The sequence below is a fragment of the Phyllostomus discolor genome, chromosome 4 (genome assembly GCF_004126475.2).
Source record: "Phyllostomus discolor isolate MPI-MPIP mPhyDis1 chromosome 4, mPhyDis1.pri.v3, whole genome shotgun sequence".
Taxonomy (NCBI): domain Eukaryota; kingdom Metazoa; phylum Chordata; class Mammalia; order Chiroptera; family Phyllostomidae; genus Phyllostomus; species Phyllostomus discolor.
Genome location: NC_040906.2, coordinates 193,125,928 through 193,138,524, shown reverse-complemented (window position 1 = coordinate 193,138,524; position 12,597 = coordinate 193,125,928). Strand labels below are relative to the sequence as shown.

The 12,597-nt window shown below is 45.7% G+C and overlaps 2 protein-coding genes across 23 annotated transcripts in view; one reads left to right on the top strand and one right to left on the bottom strand.

The window, feature by feature from the left end:
- The window catches only part of PLAGL1 (PLAG1 like zinc finger 1), a 58,756-nt gene extending 51,331 nt beyond the window's left edge, over window positions 1–7,425 (top strand). For 13 of the 22 annotated variants that reach the window (XM_028509393.2, XM_036024825.1, XM_036024831.1 and 10 more), the window contains 2 exons: window positions 54–533; window positions 5,085–7,425. In XM_028509393.2, the coding sequence (XP_028365194.1) occupies window positions 382–533; window positions 5,085–6,321 (1,389 nt within the window). In that variant the 5' untranslated portion in view covers window positions 54–381 and the 3' untranslated portion in view covers window positions 6,322–7,425. Of the gene's footprint in view, window positions 1–53; window positions 534–5,081 lie in introns of all 22 variants that reach the window. The other 9 variants (XM_036024841.1, XM_036024839.1, XM_036024833.1 and 6 more) reach the window with 2 other exon arrangements.
- Window positions 7,426–9,832: 2,407 nt separating this feature from the next.
- Window positions 9,833–12,597, bottom strand: part of ZC2HC1B (zinc finger C2HC-type containing 1B) — a 33,514-nt gene continuing 30,749 nt past the window's right edge. Inside the window, exon 7 of the mRNA XM_036022606.1 lies at window positions 9,833–9,975. Coding sequence (XP_035878499.1) covers window positions 9,905–9,975 — 71 coding nt within the window. The 3' untranslated portion in view covers window positions 9,833–9,904. The remainder of the gene's footprint in view (window positions 9,976–12,597) is intronic.

Sequence of the window (12,597 nt, the reverse complement as noted above, 5' to 3'; positions counted from 1 at the left end):
AGCATTGTTTTCAAACAGCTAATGCAAGAAAACGGTTTCTCTTCTCTCCACAGACAGTCTGGTGTTCCAGGACTAGCCCTGGCTCTAGTGATGCAGATTACCTTTCTACTCCTGGAGTCTCATCTGTGCCTCAGACTTTCTCCTCCCAGCTTGAGACTGCACATACACTAGGATGTGGGACAGCAGGAAGCAGAGCTAGTGGTCCCTGAGAGGCCCGTGTCTGGGTAGAACCAGCCCCAGGACGCTCGCTGCCTTTCCCCTGGGCTGGAGTTCAGCTGTGGGGGTTCGGCGCATGTGCTCAGCACCATCCTTCTATCTGTGCTTAAATGGCACAGCGTTTGGTCAGCGCCTCTGAAAAGGAAGGTGCGAGAAGCAAAGCCCATGGCCACCTACCCCTGCCAGTTATGTGGCAAGATGTTCCTCACCCTGGAGAAGTTCACTATCCACAATTATTCTCACTCCAGGGAGCGACCTTACAAGTGCTTGCAGCCAGAATGTGGCAAAGCTTTCATTTCCAGATATAAATTAATGAGGTGAGAGGCTTTAGAAAAGGTATGTAAAAACATATGCCTCTAAATGGCTTTGCTCGCCCTCAGACCAAAGGGAAAGGGATGTAGAATGTGGTGCATTTTAGCCTTTAAAGCTGTATCTCCAGTGGTGACTGTAGTTTTATGTGACAGGTTTGCTGTGCCGTATCTGTTCATTCTTTCAACAGATATGTGCTCCTACGGTATGCCAGGTCTGAGAACAGAGAGAGGGAAAGGCCCATGTCAGGGGAGAGAGTCGTGCCAGCACAGACTCCTTGAAACTAAAATTCAGTCTGAGTGCTTTGACGGACCTGCGTAGGGGGAGAATGTAGTCCCCCTGCCTGGTGAGATCCCGGAAGGCTTCTCAGAAAGGTTTCCCAGGAAGGTACTGTCTTAAACTGTGGCATGAAGAAAGTGGACAGCAAGGAGGTTCTGGGAAAATTCTAAGCCTTGGCCTTGAACGCACATGCACAGAGGGTAGTGTTGGAGGAGGGGCAGCGTGAGGCTACAATGTAGGGAAGAAGCAAGCAGCGCCCGTCAGGCCCTCTCCACTGTTGTAGAGGATTTGTTTTATTCTGATGAGTTTTAGTGAAGAGCATGATTTGATTAGGACATTGGAATGATGGCTGTGGTGGTCATTTGGAAAGCAGAGAAGAGGCACGTAGGCTGATTGGAAATCTGTTGTCACAGTCCTGGTGTGAAATACATGGAGAGATTGTCTAGGTCCTGACCATGGAGAGGAGGGAACACCTCCAAGTGTAAAGTTTTCGAGCAGTTTCTCAACTTGGGTCTAAGAGCCACCTCTCAAGTGGAAATCTGAGGGTACACAGATGCTGAGTATGCTCACTGAGAGTTTCAGAGGCATCCATGCCACAGCAAAGGGTAAAAACCTCTGTTTTAGCAACTGTTTTTTCAAAACAATACAGTATGTTTAGTCTAAATGACTTCTCGGGTGCCTACTAGGGACTTCCATAGGGGAAGTGGATATGTGAGATGGAGCTTCTGCCTCCAGAGGACTCCTGTGTTGCAGAAGAGACGAAATATACACAAAATTGATTCCAGTTGCACAGGACCCAATCAGTAGTGAGCACTGTGCGTGTGCTCTCTCTGCACGTGGCTCCTCAGAACAACACACGCGGGCCTCCCACAGGTGTACGCTTTTGACACCTGGCTAAGACACATGTATCATTTGTCTTTAATCTTCAGGAAATGAACTTTAAAGCTTCAACTTTCAGATTACTCATATTTCAGTACCTAGCTGATTGGCAAAATTCAGCAGGAGAGGATTGACATCAGAGTGATATAAACATGGGCCACGTTATTAATTAAATGTTGAATTGCATCTGGAGCGAGGCACGTGGAAGAGTTAAAAAAGATATAAATTATATTCCTGGACCTTAAGAATGCTAGTGTTAAGTATAATAAGTTGATTTTCAAAATGAGATGCTAAATGCATAGGTTTTTAAAAATTCAAGTGTGTTCTCTACATGGGCCACTCTAGTTGCCATACATGTAAGTATTGAGTGCCTACTGTGTGCACCGATTTTGTTGCAAAGGCTTCCTCTTTTGCAACAGGCTTCTCATGTGTAACACAGTAATGACCCTCGCTTGATCACTGCGAGCAACGCTGGCTCGGTGAGGCCAGGGCGAGGGTATTGTAACTGTGGGTAAAGACCAAAACGCGGAGAGGAGATGAACGTTTGGAAAAGACAGTGGAGCCAACAGATTATCGGAATGACAGGAATCAGGCGGCATTGCTGTGGTGAACCGCACTGAAGATGTCTTAAGCAATGTTTAGGAGGTGGTCGTTCTGAACGAGGGAAACAGCTTGTTCGGTTAAGAGTGTGAAGTGAGGCAAAAAAGGGAAGCAGGATCCTTTGTGCAAGAACCGCCTGACCCGCCACAGGCACCCACACGTCTTGCCCCTCCGGCCTGACGCGGTGATCTCAGAAAGGGCTGGGAAAGCGGCGAGATGGCAGGACGCTGTCGCGGTTGCTTTCTCTCTCTCTCTTTCTTTTTAAGGGCAGCATTCCATCCCATTTCCCTCAGTTGCAACACACACTCCATTTTATAAGCAGAGCTTGAGGGAGAAAGTAACTGACTTGCTTAACTAGAAAAGAGAACACGGGTCCCCGTGCGGCAGGCGGTTAGGTGGAGACAGCAAAGACGAGAGACTGGGCAGGTAGATGGAAGCCCCCGGTTAGAGCCCCCCGTTCAAAATCCAGTGCAATTCTAATTTGGAAGAAGTCTGAGATTGTTGATGTGGTCCAGGTGACCCCCCCAGTGGTGGTATTTGACGCTGACTACAGGGCAGACACTGTGTGGTTTCATGGGCTGGGAGGTGAGGGAGAGGCTGAAGGAAGGAAACCAGTTGTTGAAGTAACTTTGGGTCTAAGATGATTATGTCCTAGGTTGGGGCTGTCGCATGTGTAAGGAAGGGGTGAATTGAAAGGGGCCGACAGGATGCCAGGCGGAAGAAACAACAAAAAACCCCCAGAGGGTGAGAGCTGGTACTACTGCTCAGGGGCTAACAGTTGTTCCTGTCTCATAGGTGGTGCAGCCCTAGGCAGCAAAGGGGCCGCAGTTCCCGGGGCGCTGAGCTGCCCCTGGGTGGTAGAGGAAGTCTAATCAGACAGAAACTCCTCCACAAAAGGAAAAAGCGGAGAGAGGCAAGAATAGAAGATCCAGTCAGAGCTTTGGGGTCCTAGTATTGGACCAAATAGAAAGTGGTTGAAATGCCAAGTTTGTAAACCAGTGCCCTGTCACACCTGTTCCTGACGATTCGTGTATCTATGGATATCTTAAATAAGAACCCGGTTATTTCTTAAGAAGTAACAGACCCAGCCCTTCTGCAACCCGCGAACATGTTTAAGTGCCCCTGGGACTCTAGACATCAGCTTCCCTGCAGTCTCAAACACCTCTCACACTGACTCCTGTCCCTGAGCGTTGTTTATGCCTGTCTTTCTCATCTGCATCCCTTTGCCGGCAGAGCTCTGGTGTCCTGGAGGGAAGGTGGAACTTACTTTTCTGTCGATCCCCTGCACAGAGCAGGCTACTTTTTTTTTTTTAAGGGAGAAAGGAAGAAGATGTGAGGTTTTTGCTTTTTTATATTCAAGAAAATGACAGTTAGACCCAGATTAGCTTTTTGGAACTGGCTTCCAGTCTTGCTCCTGATAGGGACCACCACTGTTTTCTGAACAGCTGCGGCTGTGGACCCCTTACTCATTCTACATCTAGAAAGGGGTCACGAATGGACAGTACAGGGTAGAAGGTTGGGGAGACTTTTGGCTTAAACGTACTGTATTTTAAAGAAATTCTATCTTTTGGCATAGAATAAGTTGTTAGGGATTCTTTTGTACAAAGTCAATAAGCTCAGTTGCCTTGAAATTGTCAGTAGGACAAGCTTTAACTCCCAAAGACAAAACACCTAAAAGAGTTAACTGTCAGAAGGGACATGAAGCAACCTATGCTGTATTTGCAAGCCACAAGTTGTTTAAGGGTGCTGTTATGTAAGAAATGCTAACATATAGGACTTGGTGTTTTGTATGACACAGTTATTAAAATGACCCTTTTTAAAGTTGTAAAGACAAACTCAGGATTCCTTTGTATCACGGAGTTTTTTAAAAACCAAGAGTTCAGATCTTAGGAATTCAGTGGAGCTAGAATGGAAATGGAATCGTAGTGGTTCTCCATAACTAATTTGTGCTTTACAGATACAATTATAAAATAGCGATTTTGACATTCCAGATTGACTAGCATGACTGCGGCCTGTCCCTGAGGCCCAGTTAGAGAAACACATGACTTCTGCTAGCAGCAGCAGCATGGGCCTTCCAGAAAAAGTCCCTTTGAATTCTGCCAGTGAAGTTACCAGGGACTTCAGGAAGTCTTGAGGAGATGGAGACAGGGCCTGCATGCATCTGGGGTTGTAGCTGATGGGACAGTATTAAACGGAGGGAGCCCAGAGGTAAGTGCGAAGATCTCCTGGGAGGCACAGGTTCAGAGCACAGGGAGTAGGGTTGACATTTGGGGGGATCCAAGTAGACGCTCTCTTCGAGGTTAAGGGTGACTTCTTATTGTCTGTGGCCTGAACTTTTTGTCCCAATCAATGAAAGCCAAGCAGCAGTTGTATTAGAAACAATAACCTCAAACTGGAGGGTGATGGGGTACCGTACCCAGTCACTTTTAGAAATTCAGGAATTCTCAGAGTATACCCATTTAACCCCTTCCTGAAAAAATTTTTATGGTCACATATTTTTAAATGCTTGTATACAATTAGCCATCTCTTTGTGCACACTAGGAAAATTGTACTCAAACTGTATTCCTCACAGGTGTGAAAATTGCATTATGTTTTTAGTAGCACCTGTTTTTTTTTTTTTACCATGAAGTTTTATGTACAGGTAGAATCTAGAAAATATAGAAAAGTGTATTAAAACTGCAGATGATTTCTTACACCACCACCTAGAGAGAACTACTATTACGTCTTACTGTTGTTTCTCCACCTTTCATTGGGCTCTTCAAAAACTGAGTCAGTTGTGAAATTTTCCCTTCTGCTCCTAGACACATGGCTACCCACTCGCCCCAGAAGACTCACCAGTGTGCTCACTGTGAGAAGACGTTCAACCGGAAAGACCACCTGAAGAACCACCTCCAAACCCATGACCCCAACAAAATGGCCTTTGGGTGTGAGGAGTGTGGGAAGAAGTACCACACCATGCTGGGCTACAAGAGGCACCTGGCCCTCCACGCAGCCAGCAGCGGCGACCTCACCTGCGGGGTCTGCGCCCTGGAGCTAGGGAGCACAGAGGTGCTGCTGGATCACCTCAAAGCCCATGCCGAAGAGAAGCCCTCGACGGGAACCAAGGAGAAGAAGCACCAGTGCGACCACTGCGAGAGATGCTTCTACACCCGGAAAGACGTCCGGCGCCACCTGGTGGTCCACACAGGCTGCAAGGACTTCCTGTGCCAGTTTTGTGCCCAGAGATTTGGGCGCAAAGACCACCTCACCCGCCACACCAAGAAGACACACTCACAGGAGCTGATGAAGGAGAGTCTGCAGTCTGGAGAATTTCTCAACACCTTCCACTCTATCTCTCCCCAGTTTCAGCTGAAGGCTGCCCCACTGTCTCCTTACCCACTAGGGGCTCCTGTGCAGAACGGGCTGGCCGGCGGCTTGCCCCCTGAGGTACATGGCCATGCCCACAACCCGCCAGAGCAGGCCTGCCCTCCTATTCAGCCTCTGCCGGAGGGCCTTGTTCCCCTGCACCCCATAGCACCTCCCGGCTCTCCCCCTGCACCCCTCCAGAATCACAAGTACACTGGTTCTACCTCATACGCCCCACTTGCAAACCTGTCCCTCAAAGCAGATACTAAAGGGTTTTGCAATATCAATTTGCTTGAGGACTTGCCACTGCAAGAGCCTCAGTCACCTCACAAGCTCAACCCAGGTTTTGATCTGGCTAAGGGCAGTGCTGGTAAAGTGAACCTGCCCAAGGAGCTGCCCGCAGATGCTGTGAACCTAACAATACCTGCCTCTCTGGACATATCCCCCCTTCTGGGGTTCTGGCAGCTGCCCCCTCCTGCTGCCCAAAATGCTTTTGGGAATGGCGCCCTCGCCCTGGGGCCTGGGGATGGTCTGCCCCATAGACTAGGCTGTCTGGGGCAGCAGCAGCAAGATCCCTCACTGGCCATGAGCACTATGAGCCTGGGCCAGCTCCCCCTCCCACCCATCCCCCATGTTTTCCCAGCAGGCACCAGCTCTGCCATCCTGCCTCATTTCCATCACGCATTCAGATAAATGATTTTTAAAGCCTACTTTTCTCATTCTGGAAGCTGTTTTAAGAAGCATTGTAAACGTCAGTTATGTTACGAGGGAATATTTGGAAAGCAGGACTGCGAGTATAGCTTATTCAGTAATGACTGGCTTGAGATAAGAGAGTTCTCGAACTGCATGTATCGTGCCAATCTGTCCTGAGTGTTAACGCTTTGTACCAAATGTAGTAAGCAAGTATTCTTTAGTGGAACTGCAACTATTGTCATAACCGGCGTCCGAACGGGGGCTGCTGTCCCTAGGTGTCTGTCAAACTGCATTCAGTCGGAAGCCATGATCATTGTAATGTCGGCTGAGCAGCTTTATGTAGCGCTGCCTAGTAGGGGAGCTGTGGGAAGGTTTGGATCTCTCCAAAATGGGAGAAAATGTGTTAAATACGCAAGTAACCTTTATACTGCTTATTATAACTAGGCTGTGTATTTCTTTTCAGGGATTTTTCTACCTTCAGGGTTGGACGTAGTTTAGTTACTATTGCCATAGCCAACCTGTAGTTTTACAGAAACAAATTTCTTGTGGAATAATAGATGTCTTCATTTTAAACAAGCATTTTAAATGTAGTTTGAATATTTTCCACAAGACGCTACAATGTGAGTTATCACTTCATTTATCTTAAAGACTAAACTGGTTGTGTCAGTTACATCTGACGGAAAAATCACTGTGTACCCAGGCTCAGTGGTAAAATAACCCATGTGTCAGTCAAAAAAGCATTTTGCTGACTTTAATATTGATTATATTTTTAACAGGAATTTAAGAAATATTACTGGAATTTAAATATATATATATATTAAACAAGAATTTTCTTTGCTCTGTCTGGCTTAAAATACTACTCTGCTTAAGTATATTTTTAATCATCAGCAAATAAATGCATTTAAAAATTTATCATTTAAGTCAATATTAGTTGTATTCAAAAATATAACATTTTGCAATGTTAATCTCTCTCTTAAACTTGGTATCTAACGAGTTTTAAAAATATAAAACCTAACCTTTTTGTTAAGACTCCTTTGTCTTTTATGTTTAGAGGCTTTCTATATGAAAATGTATCGTACATATAATAAAGTCTGCAAATCCTGACTGTGGCTTGTTGAGTTTTTCTTACAGCTCCAGCGCCTAACCACCCAAGTCAGGACACACAGCATCTCCAGCTCCCTTGCTGGCTCCCTCACGCCCCCTCCTGGCCATTCCTTCCCCCGCAGAAACTACTAGTCCGATCTCTATTCAGTTAGTCCCACCAACTTTTTTTTTTAGTAACATTATGACTTAAGGTAGAAGCTTATGTGCGTCAGTTAAATTCACAGCACTAAGAGCTTATTTCTTAACATCCCTGTAAAAATTCTGAATCCTTCTATATTATGAATTTATTTCTGATGTCTAGGGCAGAATACTAGCTACTGAGGTTTAGTCTGCCCTGGGCCAGTTTTACAATAGTGTTCACCATTCATGTCCAGCATGAATTAGAAATTACATATTCCTTCCTGGGATTTCTTCACGAAATATTCCCCACCCCCCGCTCTGTCGAGCCTGTCTGTTTTGCTGTTTTACCTCTAAAGAGGGTGGGGGTGGGTAGAGACAAGGAAGCCTTGAGTTCATTTGCCCAAATGTGAGAAACCTTGGCCCACGGCCCTTACCAGCGGTGCCGGTTACAGCAAAGGCGACCTGGGGTGGGGCAGGCACTGTGCGGCGACTCGGGAGGTTCTTAAACTACAGTGTGACCTGGAGGGAGGCAATGAGACAAAGGGACATCACTACCATCAGTATGCATCCACTGCTCTGGGATGGCCAAGGCAGCGCCCATTGCCCCTCACCTCTGCAAGGGAAGGCAGCCTCCCACAGCAATGGGGGAGAGGAGTGGCTCACCTCGGCTAAGTCCTCCCAAGGCCCTTGTCTAGAGGCTTCCACAAAGACTTCCCCATGGCCTGGTCGTCTTCCGTCCATTCCAGAACACACACCTGACTTTCCTGAGCACAGAACCAAGTATTGGACCCCCAACCAAACACGGATCCGAAGGGTCGCGGGTGTTGTGCTTGCGGCGCTGCCAGCGGGAGTAGTTCCGGTCCTCCTACTTACGTTTAGGCAGGAACAATGGCTTTTAACCCCTAATTAAAATTCCCTGTGTTTAAGAAAAATAATTAGTAGCCCCAGCTGGGTGGCTCAGTTGGGCGGAGCATCGTCTCGTACACCAAGAGGTTGCAGGTGGGATCCCAGTCACAGCAACTGTGGGAGGCAACGGATGGATTTTTCTCTCCCCTCCCCAACCCCTCCCAAATCAATGGACATTTCTTTGGGCGAGGACTAATATAAATTAATTTAAAATAAAAAATTAAAATTATTGGATTAAAAAGCATGAGTTGAGTATAAATGACGACAAAAAGAGTTTATTAGCAACAACAACAACAACAAAAACAGTTGAGATACCACCTTCCCACAGAGCTCTATGAAACAATGATAAGACGGAGACTGGCCCCCTGATGTGGCTTCTGGACACTTAGAGCATCTTCCCCTCCCAGTGTGGGGATCATTGTACCTGGTTCTCCGAACTGCAGTGCCCCCTTCCCCCCGCAAACAACTCTGTGCTCTTGTGTATGTGAGACAGTTCTCCATGGTATATAGACGGACATTTAAAATGCGAGTTGTTACTAATCACAGTTTAATGCTTGTTAGAAGCAAATGGCAAAGCTGGGAATTCACAGCTGTAGAACAAAGAAGCTAGGTAAAAAAAAAAAAAACATCTTCCTAGTCAGTAAATGATGCTAATCTTCCAAAAACCATTTCACTAAACGTTTCCACTATCAAAGCAACATCCTTTAAAAAGCCCATTAAATGTCCAGTTTAAAAAAGGCTTCAAGGGAATCTTTAAATCAATCACTGTACAGGTTAATGTGGTGTTTAATGCCTTCACTTCGACTATTTTGAAGGGAGCAAATAAGAAAATTTGAAAAGCTAAAGTTTTTTACTTCTACACGATGTTTCGAGAGGAATCACAGGCATTGAGACAGACATCTAGTGCACCTTCCTTCGGGTGGCATTCCGGGGGTACAGCTATGCGGGTGGGTTTTAGGGAGCCAGTCTAAAAGCGGAAAGAGAAGATAGTCATTAGAACTCCATTGTTTCCACACTGAGAATGTCAGACGATATCAGCTCCTTTAAATGTTTAAGGGTTTTTTAACAAACGATTCACGATATGAAAAAGGTCTCTGACTTCATACCAATCCTACTCCGGGTCAATCTCAGGAACTGTCTTTTGGGGGCAACATGTTTGGAAAAACGTGGGACCAGGCCATAGCCTTGCGGGCCAAAATGAAGAACTGTTCCTTTTCCCTACTAGGTCAAGCGTCACACTGAATATCATTTTCGTACTGTGGGTCTAACAAAAGAGTAAGTTTCAGGAGCATACACTTTATTCACCTAACTCTGGGCTTGCCCATACTTCTCTTTGGGTTGCCCGCTGTGGGGTCATCCCCTTAAAGGCTCATTAACTGTATCTTGCAGATTAGATGATCAGCGACACCTGGATTAGAGTTTCAATCTTTTTTTCTTACCTGGCCTCTAGGAGTTAATCTCTTTTAGAAGATTTAGTAAATCCTTGTTTGAGTTTTGCCGCAGAAGCAGGGTCCACTGCTAATCCTTTACAGACATAAACAGATTTGTTATTATGTAAAAGCAAACATTAGGAAGAAAGGAAAAAAAAGGATTGTGAAATCCTCACATTGGATCAAAGTCTCTGTTCCATTTTGTTTTGTTTTGTAGCTATAGACAAATACTCAGTTTCTATCCTGGGCCAAATAATAAAGAAAGCCGGGGACTGTCTCAGGATTCTCTCTCCCTGCCCCTAGCCCTTCATTTAGCATGAGATGCCTCCCCACACACACCCTCACCGCAGCTTATTGTATAGCAATGGACTCACTTCACTGACAGGGTTCTTTTCCTTGGTGTCCAGAAGCTCTCTTAGGTATGAAGAGGTAGGAGTTTATGGACACAGGCACGCCATAGTCTGTTTTAGACCACATGGTATAGGGCAGGATTCTCAGAGAAATCGTTTTTTTTTTTTTAAAGAAATAAGCCCCCTCTGTCCTAGAGGCCTCCAGTGTTTTATGAAGGGGGCGTAATCAAATAACCCAAGGAAACTGGGAATCAAAGTATCACAGGACATAGGAATGGAAAGAGCTTTAGTGTTCCTTTTATCCAAAGATCTCCAAGTTCTATTTCCATCGAAGCATCAGCAACCGACCCTCAGATACTCGTTACATTTGCTAAACGGTGAAGCGAGGTGAGGAGGGCATGCTGGTGCAGGGAAGATGCTCAAAACGAGCATCTGGCCCCCAAAATAAAAGCAGAGCCCACCCAACAAAGCTGTAAAATGCAATTCACTAAATATACGAAGCAGCAGGGCTCCAGAACCCAACCTTTTCCTACTGATCCTAGTCTCCCCGTGTCAAGGTAGTGGAGAAGCTGATTCTCGGAGGCACCTTCCCAGCAAATCAATCACTCTCATGTCAAAACCCTTGAGAAAACAGCCACCAGCAGAGATTTGCTAATGAGGCCATAAACTCACTTCCAATCTGAACTATATATCTCCTTACTGTCTGCATTTTTTGACCCAGTTTTCTCCAAGCAGACAAAGATTGGGTTGGCTCTACGATTTCCCATTGAATTACTTGTGCAAGTTGCTTTACCTGTCTGTGCTTCTCTCATGTATCAACTAGGGATATGAATAGTCATTTACCCCCTTGTGAGGATTAAATGAGGAAGAATATGTGAAGTGCTTAGAAGAGTGTACAATTAAGTATGGGCTATTGTCTATGAAAAAGGGAGTTGTTTAGTATAGCAAAAAAGTAGGCACAATTTGCCCTGGCTGGTGTGGCTCAGTGGATTGAGTGCCGGCCTGAGGACCAAAGGGTTGCCGGTTGGATTCCCAGTCAGGGCACATGCCTGGGTTGCAGGCCCTGTCCCCAGTAGAGGAGATGTGTGAGAGGCAACCCACACATTGGTGTTTCTTTCCCTCTCTTTCTCCTTCCCTTCCCCTCTCTCTAAAAATAAATAAAATCTATTTAAAAAAAAAATAGACATTTCACCTATTCCACATCATGAAAACAGCTAAATATATTATATTCTTGTCATATGATACTATGTTTTTAAGGAAACCCTTTGCCACAGGGAAATGTTCAAGATTTGTTAGTGAAAAAGATCAGGATATATATATATATATACACACATAGACTATGATCCTAACTTTGATTTAAAAAAAAATAGCCCTGCCTGGTGTAGCTCAGTGGATTGAGCACAGGCCTGTGAACCAAAGGGTCACTAGTTCGATTCCTAGTCAGGGCACACACCTGGGTTGCAGGCCAGGTTCCCAGTTGGGGGCATGCTACAGGCAACCACACACGGATGTTTCTCTCCCTCTCTTTCTCCCTTTCTTCCCCGCTCTCTAAAAATAAATAAATAAAATCTTTAAAAAAACAAACAGAAAAAAAAAGGAGGATTATAAATAGAGAAAACATTGAAAAAAACAACAGTGTTAACAGTGGTCATGCCTGGGTGTGGAATTATGATTTTTTTCTTTATACTTTTCCCCATTTTCCCCTATTTTTTACAGTAACCGTTAATATCTGACGTGATAATTTGTGAAGCGCTCTTTCTCAAAACAAATGCTCACAGGCTAACTTAAAGCGGACAGAAACGCCAAGCCCCCAGGCTGTCACCACGGCCTAGCACGCAGTGTCCGCCTTCTCGACCCAGACCCCTCCGCGCTTGCGCCAGCCTCCCGCCCTAACCTCGACTTCTGTTCACGCCCCACCTCTTCTCTGTGCTTTGGCCAACTGAGCCATTTGTTTCCACGGGTTGTCCTCTGCATTCTCATCTCCAAATCTTTGCTAATTCTTTTTGCAACTGTTCTCCACTGGTCAAAACGGAGCGCATCCCGGAAGCTCATCTTAAATGCCTCCACCTCCTCGGAGCTTCCTCTCTTAGACTGTCACCGCCTCCTAAAGCCTCCTGGGCAAAGTTGATCCCTCTCTCGCATTCCCCTAGGACCTTTATGTCCCACGGTTAAATACTAGTTTACATCCCACTGTTAAATATTGACTGCTATCCCCCTAGACTTTTAAGAATCCACGAGCATCAGAAACAACCATGCATAATAGTTATGTGTTGAATGAATCTTCTTAAACATCCATGGCAGCTGTGTACCAAGTTCACGTAACATCACGTGCTCTCTTGTATCAGGTCTCCTGCACATGCATTTTT